Consider the following 20,750-nt stretch of genomic DNA (forward strand, 5'->3'; position numbering starts at 1 on the left):
GCGTCTGCCCACCCTGGCCCCCTCCCGGTGTTTGCCCTGGATTGGCCCCAGTACCCACCCCCAGCCTGAACTGGTCCCAGTATCCATCCTAAACAGGTCCAGGCACCCACGCCGGTCTGAACCGGTCCCAGTATCCTCTTGGCCTCAACAGCGCCCAGTATTCCCCTGAACTGGTCCCAGCATCCTCTCGGGAACTGCTCCCGGGGTTCCCCCTGGACCGGCCCACCATCCACCCCGGCCCGTTCCCAGCCTCCCTCCCGGCCCGTTCCCAGCCTTCCTCCCGGCCCGTTCCCACCATCCATCCCGGCCCGTTCCCAGTCTCCCCCTCTCCCGGCCGCTCCCGGTTCCTCCCTTGCGCCAGGAGGAGCCAGGCCGGGGACGAGGGGCGTGGCCTGAGCATGGGGGCGTGGTCTTCTGCCGGGCGCGCGGCGCGACGCTGGCTCCCCATTGGCCCAGTCGAGGGGCTGCCCGCCAATGGCCGCCGGCCTGGGGGCGTGGCTGTGGCACTGACGGAAGTGACGAGCGCTGTGGGGGGCGAGGTGGGCGCGAGCTCCCGGATGCTTTGGGGCAGCGCCGGGGGTGGGAGATTTGCATTGATCCGCGGAATAAAACAATAGCGCTTAAATCACCAAATAATAACCCAGTTCCGCCGCCCGAGGCGTGGCCCCCGCCACCACCTGGTCGCTGTTAAACACCGTGTGAGCAAGAATTGGTTTTTTTTTTGTTTTCTTTTTTTTTTTTTAAATTTTTTTCCCCCGGCCGTGCAAGGATGAGCGCCGTGCCTGAGGAAGTTCAGGCAGAAGACGGCAAAGCGGAGCCCGAGAAAAACCTCTTTTACTGCGATGTGAGTGGCGTCCTTGGTGGGGTTTCAGCCCGGGCAGGCTGGGAAGGTGTGCGGGCACCGGGAGCCCGCTCCCGGCCGTGGGAAGCCGAGGCGGGCGCGGGGGCAGAGCTGGGAGCCAGAGGGGCTGTGAGTAACGCGGCCGCTCCCTGGAAGAGCAGGATTCGGGGAATTCAGGTCGGTCTGCAGCAGCCGCGGGTTCTCACTTGCAGCCTTTCCAGCGTTTGCTAGGCGGCCGCCAAGGCTCGTTCATCGCTAAAAGCTGCAGCTCCGGCTCAGAACGCGTTCAGCTCGCTGTAGTGCTTTTGTAGCGCTGCATGTTTTTTCTGGCTCCTTCAAGTTCTGCGACAGTACGTAAAGGAAACAGACAATGCTAGCACGCATCGGTCGTTGCTCTTTTAAAAGCTAAAGATAGTAAGAAATATTTGTACGTCTGTATTGTCTTCCGTTAATTATTGCAATGGTATATGCGTGTCTGTGGACTCTTAATGAAATGCGTGTGTCTTCCTCCATTGTTTTTCGGATCCCTTTAACGTAGCTGTGAATGAACAATGAACGGAGCTGCAGTTATTCTAGGGCGTAATTTTGCCTCTGTTCCTTTCTAGTCACTGCACGACCGTCCCCTTTTTGCTGGCTTTCCAGCTTGGAGGACTTTAGAAAACTAAGAATTCAGAAAGTGCTGGTGGCAGAGAAGGGGGAGGCTCGTCAAAACTTCTTACCACCTGATTTATTTATTTAAACATGTATTTAGGTATTGTTTGAACAGGTTTGCATACTATTTTAGTGGTAAGCTGCTCTCCTAAAATTCACGCAAACTGTACTATCTACTGTTTGAGCCAAAGAAGACCTTGAGAATTACAGGATTACACTGTGGGAAGGGATGTATTTCATATTTATAATTCACTAATGGCAGAATATTCGTAGCATAACTGAAGGTGTGCTTTCAATTTTTCTCTTTCAGGTTTGTAAAATTTACTGTATGTGCGCTATAAGTCTTCAGTCACACTACCGTGGTGCAAAGCATAGGAAGGTAAATTTTTTCCATATTAAATGTATATGCAGATTTAATCATAAATCCAGGATTCTTGTGAGTTCAGTACTTGATTTCACACAGCTTCAAGTGCTTATCTTATTTATTGGATTTGTAACAGTAACTTGCTTGAAATATTCCAAGAAAAAAATGAGGCGGGAATCTCACAACTCTGCTTTGTACAGCATGTAACTCGAACCATCAGCCTTACCTAAAGGTAAATGTGTGCTAATTGTGAAATTAATATTTGAATGACATGAGAGCCACAAGTGGTGAAAGAATTCAACTTTGTTTTTGGATGTAGTTGGTGACAGTACTGTTCTGTCTTCTAAGTCTACATAACTCACCTGTACTTTGAGTAAAATGAGCTTACTCTTTACTTTGATAGTAACACCAGTTCGGATTTCCTGAAGGAGTTACATAGGCGTAACTGTCAAGTCTGACACTTATGTTGCTTTGAAGCATCATAATAGCAGCTCCCTGGTTTAAGCACAAAACAATCAAAGGCGTTAAATAATTAGGCAGCGTTCTGTGAGGGTGTATTTAGAGACAAGGCTTTTATAAATGCTGAGTGACCCAACCTTTGGCTGTTGATTGGCTGATGATTAAAATTCCACCACATTCTCAGTCTGTAAAAGTGAGGCATAACTCAGTTGTCTGTATGCCTTTGCTGCCATCAGATTGTGTTGTTGTGGCACTGAAGAGCCTGCTCTGATGTTTTCTTAATGTAATGACACTTTATTCTTCCTGGAATGTTAGCAACTAACAGCAAAACTGCCTTAAGTGATGGTGTGCTCTCTTCTTTTTTTTTGGGAATGAGGAGCATCTCCCCATCTCTTTGCTATTGAGACAGATTAATAGTATTGTTACCTGTTTGCTGATCACTTTAATAGCATTGATTCTTATTTGAGTCAGTGGCTCTACTTTCTCCAGCCCCTTTTTTTTTTCTCCACAGGATTGAGCCTTCTTGTTCCCCGTTGATTGAGTAGAAATGTGCAGTTTTATTTTTCGTGTCCTACCAAATTTCCTGCTGATGCAAAGAATTCCTTTGCTTCTGTGGTTGGGGTTTTTTTTTGTTTTTTTTTTTTTTTTTCCTTAGCTAACCTTCTTAGCAATCTAATTATTGCTGGTTTTCCCTTCAAAAGTAGGAAACCCAGCATTTATTTTCTTAGAAAATCTGCATGTAGTTTTCCTTCTGTTTCACGCTTGGAGGTATGCTGGGCTATGTCTCCCAGTTTCTTGTTCTCTCTCAGCTCAAAGACCTCGCTGACACAAGAGTAGGACAGGTTGAAAACTGGGTTTTTGTTGGGTGTGGAGTCGTGGTCAGTCACACAGCTGCATTGCTGTAGGAGTAACTCTCCAAGCTCACATCATCATTCTTTTCAGTTAACTCCAATTTCTTTCTTTAAATTACGAAATCTATTGTGCGCTTTGGTAGGAAAAGATGAGAACTCATAGGCTGATTTCAGGGTTTTGTACCACTAGGCTTGGAATAACTATAGAAGTCCTGAGCCTATGTCTCTTTTTAATGCAGGGTAGGTGTAGGTAGTGAATAGCTCTTAGTTTGTTCCTATTGGAGGAGTTTTTGTTCAAAATAATACCAAAGGATGTCCTGACAACACAACAAAATGACGAGAAGGTAGTGGTTCTTTTCCTGAACCACAGTACTAGTCTGACCAATCCATTAGCCATTTTTTATTACTTCAGTCAGATTGCCTTTTTTATATCAGTTGCACATTTGTTTTTAAAATGACTTTGTTAAAGATACTCTGCTTGTCTGGTGCTGGAAAGTGTTCCAAAATGCAAGAAAAAGCCTTTCAGCAGAAGGACAGTCATTAAGAAAAAATGTAAACACGTGGTACATATCTGAAATTTGCCTGTGTTTCCTATAGCTGTTGAAAGTAAAATGTGTTATTTTGAATACTATCTGACAGATTTGTGGGAATACTTCACTTGACCTTCAGTGTACATGGCTATCTTATCTCTTTTTTTTTTTTCGTTTTTTTCCACCTGGGTAGTTTGGTTATTCTGGATTTTGAATAGGTACATAAGATATCTATTTAGGTTATTTCTGCATACCTTTGTTTTATCTCTTTATTTTTTCTAGTGCTGTTAATTTATAAGGCCGTACCCTTGTCAAAGAGGTGCTGATGGCCAAAGGATTGTGTGATGTACTGTGGATGATCACAGTACAAGGCTGTGTGTATCTTGTGCATTGAGTGCTGTGCCACCTCTGTATAGTAGCATAATAGCATAATGATGGGGTTTTGTGGCTTCATTGCACAACAGGTATTAGTGGGATGTGAGTTGTAGAAAGTGAATTAGCCAAGATATTCATAGATGTGTGTATAAGTCATGGCTCTGAAAATTGAACTTGGCTGGTATTGGGTTCTTTGAAAAACAGTTGAATTTTAGTTTTAGCCGTTATAGTAAAACGTTTAGGAAACAACATTTATATAAGTTTACTAATGTTTTTAATTTAACCAAACCTGTGAGAGTAGTGGGGGATATCATGCATGAAAAATGGGTTTGTTTGGCCTTTTTGTTTTTTTTCCACAGCTGAGGATTAGTCTAGGTTTTTTGGGACAACAGTCCCCACATAAAATACACCTGCGGTATTATAAGTGTATATACCTGGAATATGGTGGTATGTGATATAATTTATTCTGGTTTTGTAAGTATGCATTAGTTTTATAGCTCAGTTTGCTAGGAAAATCCTAGAGTGGAGCATCTTTTTTCAATGTGTTTTGATCAGTCCTTTGCAGGTATGGCATCAGCAGAAGAGCATTGTCTGTTTTGTGATCTGTGTTTGGAACACAGATGAAGATTGTTCTGGTTCTATCAGAGATTCAAGTTTCATTGCTCTCCTTTCAGGTTTGGAGTTAGCTAGGTAGAAATGCCTGCCAGGTCCCAAAAGGAGCAAAATCTTATTCAAGACTCTATAGGCTCTTTAGAAACAAGGAATGTTAAAATCTGTGAAGAGAGCTTTGTCTTCACCATTTCAGTGTTCTCATTTCTTCTACCTCTTACCGTTGATTGCTGTGCAATTTCAACCTGTGCTTGAAATACCTGATGTGCAGGCAACTTTTCTGTCCTTTTTGCGGTAGTAAAATCAACCATTGCTGTTTAAACATTTCAGTCATACATATTTGTGTTGCTATTAGGAATGCTAACACAGCTAGTTTCAGGAAATTTACCTTGCTGTTGCATTGTTTATATTTGGTCCCAGAAAGCATGCTGTTGTGTTCTGCAGCATATCTTCATGATCCAGAGAAACTTTCATTGTGGAGATTTCCTTTTGAGGAGAAAAACCAAACAGAAGACAAACAAAACCCCAAAACTTGATTTGCTTTTTATGAGCTTGAAGAATTAAAATAAGTAGAATTTCCATGCATATTCTTGTAAGCATGGAAATTAGTTAATATATCTAATGTATCAGTTGGAAATGTATCTAACTGATATATTTCAAGATTGTATATGTTTAAGGAAAAATAAGTTATATTCTTGTAATACTTAACTATGTACTTGAAACTGTTCTGTTAAATAGGATATGAACTTCAACTACTTTATGCAGTAGCTCGTACAGATTACTATGTGCATGGAAGGTCTGAACCCTTAAAACCAGTAGTTCTTGAGTTTTGGCTTCTCAAAGTTAGACACTTTGCCAAAAGTTACTCTAACTTTTCACAGCCTTAGCTCAAAAACAGCTGTTGAAATCCCTGAACCAGAACAGAGAATAAGTTTCTTACCTAATGTGTGAGAATCTTAATTCCTGATCTAGTAGCAGGGATCCTAAGTTAAATGGACCCTTTAGCTTCAGTTGTGAAACTGCATTTCTGATATTAACAAAAGCAGTAAACCAGGTGCAGTCAAAGGTGATTGTCTGAAAATAGTCAGGAGGAAATTCTCTTTCAGCAGCAGCTCACAGTTGCTAATGTTTTCTGTGCTTGTCTGAAAAACTTGACATTAGCAGCTGTTTGTTGTAAAACTGGAGAATGAGTAACAAAAGCACTTGGAAGAGCATCACTGTAAGGAACACTGTGTCTGTATTTCTAAACTTATGAAATCCTGCTGAATTTATACAAAACCATCCACTGCCTGTGGCAATACCAGGACTTAGGTAACTTCCTTATTTTATAAATGCAACAAAATTACAGCTACTCAGCTTCTCAGACAATTAACTGTTGTATCAGTCTTGCTTCCTGTTGAATTGCCACACCCATGTCCAGCATCTCTTCCATGCCACTGAATATTGAAAATACAGCTCTTAACTCCATGGACTGCTCTGGACAGACAGCTGCTGTAGTAGTAGAATGATCACACTTACTGTTCCATTCTCGTAAATGACAAGTTTGTGTTTACTTGCCAGAAAATTGTCAAAATGAGTCAGGATTGCTTTAGCTATTAACTGGAAATTTAAGTTCCTCTTTTCTTTAGATTCTGCCAAAAAGCAATCATCTGTTCTGGATTCAGCCAGTGAAAGATACTTTTCCTGTTCTTCATGATATAAATGATCTTTCCTGAGATTTGGCTAGCCTTAAGGTTTAACCAAATCCACTCAAAATGGTGGGGGAGCTGCTTTTAGTTAGTTTTTCCTTTTGGGGTAAGATTTTTTTTTTCTTTTTTTTCTTTTTTTTTTTTAATGTGGTTGTTGTTGTGGTTGGAACTACACTTTATGAGAACTTCTGAGCTATAATCATACTTTAGGTTTTCCTGGCATCCTTCAGATGTGTTTCAAGCCATAATCATCCCTTAAAACTTCACTAAATAACAGGGCTTTCTTGAAAGTAACCTTGTGTTAACTGTGAGTACAGTTTTGTCAGTACTTCCAGCTTTTGCAGACAATCATAAAGGCTCTAATTTTTCCTGTTTGACAATGGAAAATTTGGCCTGTAATGCAATTAATCTGCAAAGGCTTCTCTGGAAGTGCTGGGTTTTTCCTTCGAATGATGCAGCACATTAATTTATTTCTCTTATTCTATTTTGGGATGACTTGCATCTTCATAATTAAAGCAAGAGAAAGCCCTGAGACGCAGGACTGTCTATTGTAAGTATAATACTTTTTTCTTCCAGCCTCCTAGGATAGATATTGCTTGGGGATTTACTGTTTTGTTGCTTTTCTTATAGTTCAGGTATTTGCATTTGCTGATTCATATGTCTCTAACTGTGTTTCTCTTTATATGCTGAACATTCTTCTGAGATTTGTTTAGTGAACTGCTGAGCAAAGAATTGGTTTAGAGTATGAAACCTTACTTATGGCTTTTCACATATAAATATTTATATATCTGTCCAGTGGAGGGATGTATAGTCAGTGTTTTACTTTCTCACCTTCTCAGGCTAAACTGTCTCCCACTTGTCTGTCAGCTTGATGCACTCACTGCTGAGCTTCAGGCAGAATGCTAAGAAGCTAAATCAGCAGGCTAACACAGCACTGTGGCAGATGCAGCTCTACCAGTGCTGAAGCTGCTTGGCTGCATCACAGGAATGTTCTGCGTCTCTTTATTGTAGTGGACTTGGAGGAGCAAAGATGTACTCAAGGTGAATTCAGTTGTTGGGGTGTCTTTTCCCCCAGAAACTGAGAATGTAAATCCAGACCATCATATGTCAATGAAAGTAAGAGTTGTGGTGAAAGGTTGGAAATGTGGTGTATATGTAGCTCACAGTGGAAATGAAAATCTTGTTGTAAAGCTACTTATGAGGACATACAGGAAGCAGAGGTATAAGCAGATGTGGGAATACTGATAAAAATCAATGATATTGTTAAAAACCAAAATGGTTATAGTCAGTCATACAAGAGACAAGCCTTCTACTTCTTAGCCTATTCTCTCAAGAAACAAGGTTTACATTCCACCTTTATCATCTGTTCCCCAGTGTCTTTTGAACCTCTCAGCCTTTTTGAACCAAGTTGATCAGAGGTGCCTGAAGATGCACATCTGCACAGGGAAGAGTGACGGTGTCAGTCCTGTACGGAGGGAAGTGCTGCAGGCTGAGCTCACCACTTACTGGACCCTGAAGAATCAACACACAAGAAAGATCTGGGAAAATGCTGGTCAGAGGCCCTTTCCTAAGAGACTGAGCTTCATTAGCTGCTCTCAGGGTTTTGTTTAGTGCAAGACATGTTGCTCAAGTGTGAGAACAGTTACGAGATTTTGCCTCGGCACCCGTGACTGCTGTATGGTAACGAAGCTCACTGACAGAATTTGAGGAATTGTGAATACTTTAAAGTCTTCTCAAAGTCGAATGCTTTTCAAGCACTACAAAATTGTATTTACACCTCAGCAACAAGAACAGAATTGTGTGGCTCTGGTCAAGGGCTTTTAGTGGAAGACACTTAATACAGATTTCTTTGAATTTTGTCAGAAATTATCATTAAAAGTAATACTCATTAAGTGACGAGGTTCTTTCTTCAAGATCATAAAATCTGGTTTTGGAGGAATAATGTATGGGATGCATGTGGCAGAAAGCGTGACTCGAATAAGAGGACAGAAGTTGTGGCAGCAGGACTGTGAAAAGAGTGGTGCAGTGCAGGAGCCTCTTGCAAAGACCTATGGCTTTAGATAACAGTGCTGTATGTACTACACTCTCCATGTTCCATGGAGAATTAAGAATTAATCCTTGGGTTAAGAATGTGTGCATGCTACAAGTACTGTTTCTTTGGAAATGTCATGACTTGGGATCTTTCAACTGCTGGAGAAGAAGTAAAAATATCTAATTAATAAAGTGAAGAATTTAGAAGCTTTGGTGAGCAAGTTAGCTGTGACTTCTGGAGGAGTCTCAACATCACAGGGTACCACATGTGAGAGGCATTGCAAGATATGCTTTTATCCAGAAAGTTCTCTGCCTCAGAAATCATTTTGAAGTGATCAGAAACTTACATCTAATAAAAAACTATTATTAATACTATTGATGTCTCCTTTATTCTACTCTGTCTATTGCATTCGCATTCTGCTTCACTGAAGATCAAGATGTGGAAGGTCAATTTGCAAGCCACTGGTAGGGTTTATTTGTCCAAAGAGGCTGAAATTTGGTCTGATGAAATTTATTTGTATGTTTCAGTTGTGCTGCTTTAGGTTTTTTTTTACAATTAAGAAAAAAGCTTTTCTAAGTAACTTTTCAGAGATGTTGGGAACTACAATGCAGAATTATGTAGTCAATATGTTTGTAGAACTTCTTGAACTCTCCCATGGACATATTACCAATTATATAAATAATTCTCCTTCAAGGTCCAGCAGATCCAGTAAATTCATTGTGCTCTGTCGCTGATACAAAAGAATAATTATGAATTTGTCTAGCCTTTATTTTTTCATTTAAAGTAGCTGAGGTTTTTTGGTTTTTTTGTTTTTTTTTTTTTTTTAAACTGTTTGTAGACCTGTGAGGGTTGTATGAACAAAAATTATTACATTTAGTAGTAAAGTTTTGTGAATGAGCATGGAAAGTATGGATTTTTTAAAATTAGGTGCACTATGTAAAGTATGAATCTAATTTAATTTCAGTATATAAATTAATGAGATGCTTTTGTTATTGTTGCTGGACCTGCAGTCTTGTTCTAATGTTCATGCTATCAAATGTTTCAGTGAGATTGAAATGTGACAGCATGTTCACAGAGCTGGAGTTCAAAGAGCCAGGAAAAAAAAGTTGTCAAAGTGAAGGATGAGTTTTCTTGGAAATAATTCAGGATGATACCTGACAAGTATGTGAAATGTACACTGTCTAAAAAGGAAAAGGTGCTTCAGAGGATGAGGCTTGACATATTTAGAATGTTTTACACCAATATCTGTATTTTCTTCCTTGCTGCAGAATTAAAAAACGTTCTTTTGTCAGTAGGGAAAACACCTCCCTTGGAAACCAAACACCTGCCATTTGTAAACCAAAATTTAAAAGTATTTGGGTTCTGAGTGTTTCCAAATGGGATATGCCATGTATCCTTTCTGAACCCACCAGAAGTTACTTGATAATCCAGAAGTGGTGAGTGTATGTAACCTGTGTGACTGTACAACCATGTTGACTCCAAGTCAATTAAGTGAGGAAATGCATCTGATTCCAGATGTTTGTTTTTGGAGGAGTTCCACTTCCTGTAAGAAAGGTGACTTTCTTCATCACATTACCATGTGAGCTTCCATATGAAAAAACAATCCACAAGCTATTTTTGTGGTAATGACAGAATTGGACATCTTGGGTTGTTTTGGCTTGGGTTTTTTTTCCCCTCTTCAGCAGTTCAGAGGAAAGCAACATAATGGAAGGTGTGGAAATAGAAGATGCTGAAGTTCTGAGACTTCACCAAGAGTGTTAAGTCAAAGCACCCCTGAGTACATGAATTTCAGTCATGTGATTCCTTTGTACAGTGATGTAATTAGACAGATGGAATAGTTCTTTCAGCTCTTTTTTAAAGCCGTTGCCCATGTGTTCAGGGATAAGGAATGAAGAGGAATGAACATTGGTTTTTTTCCCCCCCTTGGGGTCTATTGGCCAAAATATTTTGTACAGTGATGTAATTGGACAGATGGAATACTTCTTTCAGCTGTTTTTTAAAGCAGTTGCCCATGTGTTCAGGGATAAGGAATGAAGAGGAATGAACATTTTTTTTCCCCCCCTTGGGGTCTATTGGCCAAAATAGAAAAATTTTGAAAGCTTTTTGCTTTGAGCAAGAGGCACTAAATGATGGGGCAATACCAGTATACACATAGGCAAACATTTGCTGGGCAGTAGCAAAGTGCAGTGGTTTGCTACTATTAGCTCAGGCAAGAGGCATAACACAGAGTGTGAGCCCTGTTAAAATCCTTTATGGGCTGCCTGGCTTTATCAGTGAAATGAATATGGCACAGAGGAGTGGATTAATGAATATGGCACAGAGGAGTGGAATTTTTTTGTACAGCCTATGGATTTTTTTCTTGCATTACAGTATGATGTAGAGGCAGCTTGTCCTGCTTTTACAGCAATACAAATGAAAAGTGTAATAAGGGATGTTGTATGTTTTTAGCTGCTGGATCTACTACTCTGCATCTGTACCCTTCAACTTTAGACCCGTAAATTGCACCATGAGTAAAGAAAGCTTCATTATGGTTGTTCTGTAAAACATGGAGTCGAGGAGAGGAATCCAGTCTGAAGATAAGCTGCAGTTACTAAACAGCACTGGAGACAAGTTCTTCCTCCAGTGAAGGCACAAATGTGGTGGATTCTGCCTTGTGTTCACTAATGATAAACTTACCAGTATCCTGATCAGCATTTCTGCTTAATATGTTAAGAAATCGATATGTTTTAACATGTCCCTCCATGCTCAGTGTCTGTTAAACATGGATAAGGATGTGTTTTTTGGATGTATATCTACTGCTGAGTCTTCAAAGGAAAAGCCTGGAAGTTCTATTCTAACTTACACATTAGAAGAGAAAATGTTTCAGAAGCCATAACAATAGAAATATAAGGTGGAACACTATTTCAACACCCTTACTGCTTTTCTCTTGGGGAGTTCCTCGACATGGTGGAATCTGGCGTCTTTGTGCCCTTCCCCTTTGTTCTCAAAAGGGAATCTGATGCTGAGCTCGGGACATCCTTGTTGCTGCTGAGTAGTTGAATTGACAGCATCTGAAACTGCCCTTTTGTTTTGAAACATGGCTTTTACATTTCTGACAGTCATTAGGAATGCGTGTGCATTACAAATACATAAACAGATGTTTCTTTGTTCTCCGCCTTTTATATGTTCAGCACTCTGTAATTGAATATTGAAAGGAAAAGGTTTTTGGGGGAGTTGTCTTTGTTGGGTTTTTGGTTTGTTCATGTGCATAGCTAGTATTTGGAAAATAATGCTTACTAAATAAAATAATCATGTGTAAGAGATTTCCTAAGACTGATCAGGTGATTTCCTAACTTCCTGATTGAAGCAAGACTACAGCCAGTGCTGGATCATCGCTTACTTGCTGAATCCTTGAACATCTTCACAGGCAGAGAGTCTTCTACCTGTGTTAATCAGTCTGCAGTTGCTCCTCTGTTCAAAGAGGAATTTTATCCTGAAGCCACTATTCCTGGCTGGTACTTTTTAACGCTTTTGTCGTGTTCCCACAGGGCTCGCATTTTGTAGCTGCTGTTCAGGTATCCATGCTATTGTGTCTCCTCTTAAGTCTCCACCAGTCAAAAGAATTCAGCTCCCAAACCTGTTCTCATAAATTATTTGCCCTGGATTGTTTGTTGTGGTAGCCATTTTTCTGAGCCCCCTCTGCTTTCTCTACGTTCCCCTTGAAATGAACAGGGGTCACAGTAGTCATCCTTGCAAGTCCCAGATAATGGGGCAGAAGATATTCTTCAGTGAGCTGCCGGTGTAGTATCTCAGTGTTCCCGAGGTCCTGCTCAGCTGAAGCTGTGGCATCACTTGTATCCCCTAAATTACTGTTGCCTGTGAATTTTCTGAGGGTGTTTTATGAATGCCAGCATCAATAACCTGGTTGGGGATGCATCCCTGGGCGTTGTGGGCCCTAGAATTTGCTCTTTGGGGGATTCTGCTGCTTACTGGACACCAGGAGGCTGCTTTGTTGATTGTTTCCCTTTGAGCCTGGCAACCAGCTGATTTTCAGCTCATTGATCAGTCTGGTATGCTTTAGAGAAAGTACTATTTTGGTTTGATTTTGAGATGCTTAAGAAATATATTATTGATAACATTACAAAGCCATGTGGCTAGTAAGTGTGAATTGAATGTTAGCCTGGAAAACTGCTGTTGCTGAATGGGAGAGTCTTCAAGATCAAAACTGCTTTGTTAAACATCTGTGGGCAGCAATGATCTTTACTTAATGCTTTTTCTTTTTTTGTAATTAAAAAAAAAAATCAGTCCTCCAATCTGCTGCTTTTGGTGATAGCAGCAGCTACAACTTGATTTATAGGTTGACCATATTTATAAACTCTAACGATGTTAAGGCAGAATGTGCTGAGAACTGCTTCTAGTGCAATTCTCTGTAAATTCACTTTGTTCCTGGAAGTAAACTAAATAAAGCACTTTTTCTCATAAGCCTGTTCGTGTCATATAGCATTTGGCCATGTTGTCTGCACATGCTGGACGCGGAATCTTGACTTGAGCTTCAGACACTAACTGAACAATTCTGACATTAAGTAATTGTTGTACTTGCAAAATGCCTGGGGATCTTCTTGCTACCAGATACTCTGAAGCTTTTAACTGAAAAATATGCATAATTTATTTTAAGGAGTCAAGAGAGATATGCTTTCCCATACCCCTTCCCTTATGTTAATACTGGAGAGTTGTTTGCAAAATGTTTATAACCTTGATTTTATTTGATTTACAGCTTTGATACTATCTCCTAATTCCCTGTCTTATGCAGAAAGAGGAAAAAAAGTATGAATGCAACATGTTGTATTTGCCATGACTATAGAAAAGTTTTTACTTCAAAATTAGGAGTTATGTGTGCAAATAATTAATAATTAACTCACTTTTTCCATCAAATGAGTATTAATGTATCACCTTATTTTAATCTTGATTGTTTGTTGTGACTTACAAAACATTGACAATGTCATTAAAGCACAGTGGTTTATGGATGTCTGTGGATTTGAGGGAGAGAGGGGCAAGGGAGAAATTCCAGCAGGAGTGTAAATGCACACCTTAACATTGACTTTGAAGCTCTGAGTGGTTAGGAATAGATACAGACCCCTATGTAAAAGAGGATGTAGTTTAATGATGATATTAATTGTGTCTGGGACTGTGTTTAGGCTCTGACTATTTAGACCAGAAGGTTTTATTTAGACCTGGAACACAGATTGATTGCTGAGCATGATACTGAATAGTTAAAATAATTAAAATAAGTATCCAATATGAAAAGCACTTAAAAATTAAATAAGCATTGAATATGCTAGTTTCTGTGCCATTTGTGTGTTTGGTATTTTGTGTTGGTGGAGAAGGGGAGTGGAATGGGAGACTTAGAGCAATGAAGTTAAAAAAGAAAACTATCAAGATGGAATACTGAGCCTATATTAAACTGCAAAATGAAGATAATTGTTCAATTCTGTAATGTGTCAATGATCTACTAAGTATTTATTAAAATCAAATGAGAAGAAGTAATCTGACTGTCAAACTTTTATCCTAGGTTCTTCAGCTCTAATCCAAGTTCCGATGAAGTACCGAGTGCTCAGACGAGGTAGCTGAATATAAATGATGCCTTTTTCAGATTTGAAATCAGTGGTTTTATTTCAATGGTGACTAAAGCAGGTGTTCTGATTATGTTCTGGAAATAAGCAGTGCAAGCTGCCAGACATTTGGACCATTGCTTTTCTTCTGTGCACTGGTTAATTTATGTCAAAAAAGGTTTTAGGAGAATATGAAGTTACAAGTATTTTTACAGAAAGACTTTCAAACTTGAGACATAGTTTCTGTCTTCATGATTATCTGACAATATCGTAGTGAATCTAGCTAGTATTTTTTTTAGTTGGTGAAGTTTTCAATAAAAAAAATCTGCAGCGTGCGCAGAGTACAGTGAAACCAAGAACAGCATGGGTTGCTTGCTATTTAGATAAGACAAAAGTATTTGGTTGTGTGTTAAACAAGAAAGGAAATGGCCTTACCTTGACCAGACCTGTAACTTTTTCCTGCGTGCATCTTTCCATATGAAGTCCAAAAGATCACGTGCCTTTGTCTGTCAGCTTGGTAATAACCAGCTCACACTGAGCTGCTGCACAGGCACACAAATGCATGCATTTAAGTGCTGATGAAAGTCTGTCTACGGAGATGAATTACATGGCACCAGCTTGTTACACGTTGACTGTCACATGCTAGTGCTGCATGTCACCTCAGGTGAAAAAAAACCCCAACCAAAACATAGAAAGATTTTCAGAATACTGTGAACTTTTGATCAAAGTGGGCCATATTGTTGCTGTGGCAGGAGGTGTCCCACGAGGTATTTTGTAGCGCTGTTAAATTGCAAGAGGTTTTTCATCTAAATGGTGCAACTTAGTCGAGTTTTTCTTTGTGTTCAGTTCTGGAGTTTGACTTGATAGCAGCACAGGCGTATTTCTAATGACATGACTATTTAAGAATGAATGTGGAATTCCCTCTTCTTGTGAAGTTGTGGTTGGGTTTTTTTTAGCCATAACCTGACATCTTAGTGGGAAAGAATACAATAACAGTTCCATGCTTATGGTATTTCTACTTGTTTGCTCTGACTGGAAGAAACTAGCAGTGTTAATTACTCTTATGTAGTTCATTGGTCAGTTATATGTAATTAGGTAGATGAATTCTAGTTCTGCATTTCTTTTTGCAGAAGGAAAATACGTTTTTTAACACTTAGTCATGGTCTTTTATAATGTCCAACATTTGAATACGCTTAATGTCTCATTGAGATTGTTTTGCGGGTATATTTAGCTGAACTCTGCTGGTGTTCTAAGCTGAGCAGGAATGCTGTAGAAGTGTTTTAGGCAGAGCAACAACCAGGCTATTAAAACTCAGTGAGGAGCAAGATAGAGCCCTGATTGAAACACTGCTAGTTCGAACTCAGGAATATACTGACTGTGTCTGTGCAACCTTTGGGCTGCCCAGAGCTCAAAAGGTGTTTGCTGTATTAGTGAAGATTGTGTTCTTTGTTAGCCTTAAGGCAGTATAATTCTTGAACTTCAGACTCCAAACAAGCAGTGCCAGAATGCTGTATGAGTGTTAGGCTTTTGAGGGGAAGAGGAGGTTGATGGCTTTTCTTTTTTTCATGAGAACTGACGCAGTCTGGGACATGCTATGCATGTGAACTTGGTATCTTTCCTCAGTAAACTGAATTGTGTTAGAAGTCTTGTTTTGCTTATTTGGCTCTTTTCTTAGAGACATTAAATCCTTGTGTATAAAATTGTTATGGAAGAGAAAGTGTTGGACTATATATGGGGGACTGAGGTCTTGCTTGTTTTCCTAAAGCATTTCAGAGCGCAAATGAATTTTGTCACCATTAATGTCCCATTAGAAATTCCTTTAAGATTATAGATATTATGTGTAAACTATATAATGTGTAATGTCTCTTTATGTGTATTTTTTACTTCAGTGAAGAGATCATTCACAGGGTACATAACCTGTCTGAAGGATTTTATGAATGATCCCAGAAGAGAAGAGCCTCTAATTGGTATGGTTTTTTGTTTTATAAATTGCATGCCTTTGAATTTGTTACTAAATGGCTTTCTTTTGAAAAAAAAGGTGGGATTTTAGTTATTGTCTCATTTTCTGTAAATGTATTTAATAACTTACCTATCTCTTACCATTTTAAATTTAGTTTATTGCACTGGGTATTATAAAGGCCTCCTTAACTGTTAACTTGTTCCTGAAGCAGCCATCTCCGTAAAGAAGCTTTTTCCAGATCTCAGAATGGTTGAGGTTGGAAGGGGCCTGTCTTAAACCTTGCTCATATCCCAGAGGAGGTTGTCTGGGACCATGGCTAGATGGCTTTTGAAAATCTCCAGGTGAAAAACTACATTCTTTTAGGGAAATCTGTTCCAGTGCTCAGTCACCCGCATGGTCAGAATGTGTTTCCTGATGTTCAGTTGTGCCGTTGCCTCTTGTCCTGGCACTGAAAACAGCTACCTGTTTGCATCCTCACCTCAAGTATTTATACACAGTGATGAGATCCTCTCTGAGCCTTCTCCTCTTCAGGATAAACAGTTCCAGCTTTCTCAGCCTTTTCTCGTAGCAGAGATGCTCTAGTACCATTGTCATTTTCATGGCCCTTCTATGCCCATGTCTCTTGTACTGTGCAGTCCAGAACTTGACACAGCACTCCAGGAATGGCCCTACTGGTGCTGAGTGGAGCCTGCTGTCAGCACGCCTCCTTGTGCAGCCCAGGATACCGTCAGCCTTTGCTAGCTCATCTTCAGCTTGGTGTCCACTAGGTCTTTTCCTGCCAATGTGCCTCCTGGCTAGCCAGCCACCAGTATGCCCTGGTGTTCTTCTCTGGATGCAAGCTGGCACTTCCCCTTGTTGATCTGCCTGAGCTTCCTGTCAGCCCAGCTCCAGCCACTCGGAGTCCCTCTGGATGGCATCACAACCAGATCACCCTCTGGTGTATCTGCATCCCTCCCAGTTACGTGTCATCATCAGCCCTGCTGAGGTTATGCTCTGCATCATCTGAATCATTAATGAAGGTTTTGAACAGGACTGGACCCAGTACTGAGCCCTGGGGTGCACTGCTGCCTTCTGGCCTCCAGCTGGACTTGTCATCAGCTGTGGTTCTTTGTGACTTTCCACTTGGTGGGATATACAGTGGGATGTTTCTACTTAGTGAGATACTTTTCCTCACTGTCCTTGGCTATACTGGAAGTAGTGAGATAAGTTTTAATTTTTTTCTTTCTAACTGCTAGGTTAGAAACCCTTAGGAGAGTAGCAAGGCTGCTTGTCAGTGGCCTTAGTGTTGCAAGTGTGTCATGGTGGCCTAGAGAAATACGTTCTCTGATGAAGGCCTAAGTAGCAAATTTCCTAGTATTAGCAGAAAATTTCTCTGTTTAGTGCATTGTCTTGTAGTTACTCCACCTAATAAATTGCTAGGCTTTTTAAAATTAATACTTTACTGTAAGCATTTGTAATAGAAAACACTTCGGTTGCAGGAGCACTTCTAGTTCATTTGGTGATAATTTACTTTCAGAGTTAAGATTTAGCAGTATAATACTGTATCAGGTCTGAGATGGGATTGAATTTCTTCATAGCAGCCTGTATGTTTTGGATTTGTGACTGAAGCAGTTTTGATGACACCCCAGTGGTTTTTCCTGTTGCTGAGCAGTGCACCTGCATCAAGACTGTTTTGTTATTCTGGACCCTCACCCCTTGAATAAGCTGGGGGTGGGAGGTGGCACATCCAGGGCAGTTGACCCAAACTGGCACAAAGGATATTCTCAGTAATCACAGTTGAGGTAAAGAAAGAAAAAAAGGGAGGAAGGAGGGTTTAACTTCCAAGGTGGCTGTTCCGAGAGTGTGGGTGGGTATTGGTCTGCCTGTGGGGAAGTGGGTGATGGGTTTTTGCATGTTGGTTGGTTTTGGGGTTTTTTTACCCCTCTTTCCTTAACTTATTGAATTGTCTTTAAGTCCATGAGCTTTGTTCTTCCTTTGTTCTTCCTGTGTTCTCCCCACCCTGCTGAGGGGTGTGGGTGTGAGTGAGCAAGCAGCTATGTGGTTCTTGGCTGCTGGCTGGGATCAACCCATCACAAATACAGAGTACTGGAAATTATGACGTAAGGGAACAGCTGCAGGGTTTTCCTATTTGTTTTAAAGTGCTTTTAAATTTATTATGTTCAAGCTTTCAGAATAAAACTTTTCATGCTAGGTAAGAAGCCTCAAACTTGAAGGTTTCTGAATACTTTAAAGGCATTGTCTCAATAATTTCTAGGAAAAATGAAGAATATTTCCATTTTTATTCTTGTGGTTCTTAAAAGTTTATGGAACATTTTCAGATTATGAAAGATTCAGTTTTGTGAAGTGATTAATGTCTTTTCTACATCTGCTTTTACTCAGATACGGTCCAAATTATGTTTGACTAAGTATTTTAAATGCATTTTTTAAATCTAGACATTTGTAGGGCATTTCCTATTCTCATTCTCTTTCTTAGTTTCTTAAAAAAATTATCCCAGACAGGAGTGAAGATGCATGAAATATTTTTGGAAATCTGCCATAGATGGTGTATTTCCTTTCAGAATAAGATATTGGAAAGAGATAAATTTAGCTGATTGGGTGATAAGTCCAAAGAAGTGTTGAAGTGAACCTCAAGGAGTGTCAAATTCTGAAAATGGAGTAATTTCATATATTAATTTTGAATTTGATAAGCAGCATTGAAAAGAATACATTTGTTTCAGTAGTCTGTAGTAAAATAGAGATATTTGTAACTCTTGCTTTTACAGGTTTAGAACACGTGGTCGAAGTCAGATTTGAAGGAAGAAGAGAGCCACGTTACGAGTGCAGGCTGTGTGGGTGTAATTCAGAGGTGGCACCTATGATAGAGCATCTCAGTGGATATAAACACAGAAGAGAATACATTGTGAGTAATTTTGATGCATTTTGATCAAAATTTCTTTATGATACTCCCCTTTTATTCTCTTTTTTCTAAATAATTAGATTGTTTGAAGTTTAAACCCCCATGTGATAAATTGCCAGTACTTGTATAGTTGACTCTCTGGGTCAGGCCAACATGAAGAGCTCTGATGCTGTGGGCCCTTGAGGCAGTGCAGTCCAGGGCTGCCTGTCTGTTTCAGCTCCAAACTCTGTTCCTAAGAGTTTAGACTGCTTGCAGGATCAGGTTCCAAAAACAATGGGATTCTTTTTTATTCCCCAGCATGTCCATAGCATTGCTGGATTTGGTACAGAGGGTGTTTCCTTCTGGCAGCAAGCTTTGCATGGTATCCATTTTTTGTTTTGAAGACTACTTTAGTAACTGTAAAATTTAATTACATATGTTGCAGAGAAGAAATTAGTTCATCATATTCAAATCAATGTTTACCAGTATTTTGGAAACTTGTCCAGAAGGTGAAATGTGTAAATGTTTAAATATTGTGATAAATTTCAATATTAACCTTTTCAAACTGGTTTTGTTTACAGTCTAAAGAATTTCCAGATAAAATGAGGAGAAGACCAACAGATGCAAAGGAATGCAAAGTCTCGTTTTTCAGACGTATAGCAGGAGAGCTAGAGAAGAGTGAAGGATTAAAAATGTATAAGGTAATTGGAAATAAATGTAAAGTATCTCTTAATGTGTCTTTTATCAGTGCATTTATGTTTAATAGAGTAAATTTTAAAAGTAGTGCTGGCAAAGCCTGTTAAATTTTCTGTGTGTTTCTAGGAAGTGTAGTAGTGAGTTGAACTAAGGTTTACCTTTAGGTTGCCCTGAAAGATCCAGAGAAAAGAGCAGTAGTATTGAAATTAATCTGAATAAAGACAATTAGTATTTTTAAGGTTTTAGATGTTTTAAATTTAAAATTGTTCAGTCTGAATAGAGTGATTCAGAAATTTTATTACTTAAATGTCAATAATTTTTAATTTTTGCAATGTAACATTTTCTCAAATGTAAGCAATTTTTTTCTCAAATTTCATTTATATTTACAGGAGTGTTTATGTGTGTGAGGAATTTAATTCAATTTAATTATGTTGGCATAAATAAAAGTACTTGTTCCTTTCCTAATGGCAGTTGCAGTAGAGACTGTTGTTATGAAATTTTAGTCGGAAAGTCTAATATGAAACTTCTTCTATTTTTTAGAGGGAAGGTTATACAAGACCAGCTACCTCATGTAAGTCTGTGAATTTCTTGAGTATAGTAGATTTGATATAATTGATATTTGGCCTAATTTGACTTACTAGTTGAACAAAGGGTTTGACTGATGTAAAACAGTCAGCTTATAATAGTACAAAATGTTTTCAGAGATTTTTCTGGTTGTTGTGATTTTGAAGTGATGAAAGAAGGAAATTGCCAGACTGCCAGTCTTCCTTACATTTTTTTAACTTCTTGGTTCTGGAAGTATTTATGATAACTGCAGCACTATGCTCATCAAGGAAAGTAAAAAAGTATGGAAAAGTACTTGGTACTTGGTGGCTTTCTCTGAATAAGCTGATAAAGTCTCCTCCCCCTCATTTCTGTCATCAGAAGACTTACATGCTGAATCCCTGGTGAAAGTGGAAACGATGGAAACCAAACCCACAAACATAAACCCAGCATCTTCCCTCATACAGTATGGCTGAGTTACATCTCTTGTTACTGTAGGTGTGCTATAGATCCTTAATGATGCCAATCTGGAGGAATACCTCCTTGCTACCTTGTGACCCTAGTGTTAATATCAGAAGGAAGGTGGGTTTGATTAAAGTGGGTGGAGGTTGCTTAGATCAACAGAATTTGTCAGTGTGAATCCTGCTGTAGGAGCCTACCACAGTGAGGTTTTTATTTTTCCTCCTTT

General features: G+C 39.5%; 1 protein-coding gene across 4 annotated transcripts in view; it reads left to right on the forward strand.

The window, feature by feature from the left end:
- The first annotated feature begins 550 nt into the window (after nucleotides 1-550).
- The window catches only part of LOC121358465, a 28,674-nt gene continuing 8,474 nt past the window's right edge, over nucleotides 551-20,750 (forward strand). The window contains exons 1-9 of one of the 4 annotated variants that reach the window (XM_041476669.1): nucleotides 802-844; nucleotides 1,803-1,871; nucleotides 1,993-2,088; nucleotides 6,885-6,918; nucleotides 13,949-13,999; nucleotides 15,878-15,955; nucleotides 18,711-18,847; nucleotides 19,405-19,524; nucleotides 20,060-20,090. In XM_041476669.1, the coding sequence (XP_041332603.1) occupies nucleotides 13,975-13,999; nucleotides 15,878-15,955; nucleotides 18,711-18,847; nucleotides 19,405-19,524; nucleotides 20,060-20,090 (391 nt within the window). In that variant the 5' untranslated portion in view covers nucleotides 802-844; nucleotides 1,803-1,871; nucleotides 1,993-2,088; nucleotides 6,885-6,918; nucleotides 13,949-13,974. Of the gene's footprint in view, nucleotides 845-1,802; nucleotides 1,872-1,992; nucleotides 2,089-6,884; nucleotides 6,919-13,948; nucleotides 14,000-15,877; nucleotides 15,956-18,710; nucleotides 18,848-19,404; nucleotides 19,525-20,059; nucleotides 20,091-20,750 lie in introns of those variants that run through there. The other 3 variants (XM_041476668.1, XM_041476670.1, XM_041476672.1) reach the window with 3 other exon arrangements.

The sequence above is a fragment of the Pyrgilauda ruficollis genome, unplaced genomic scaffold (assembly GCF_017590135.1).
Source record: "Pyrgilauda ruficollis isolate IOZ18807 unplaced genomic scaffold, ASM1759013v1 scaffold39, whole genome shotgun sequence".
Classification (NCBI taxonomy): domain Eukaryota; kingdom Metazoa; phylum Chordata; class Aves; order Passeriformes; family Passeridae; genus Pyrgilauda; species Pyrgilauda ruficollis.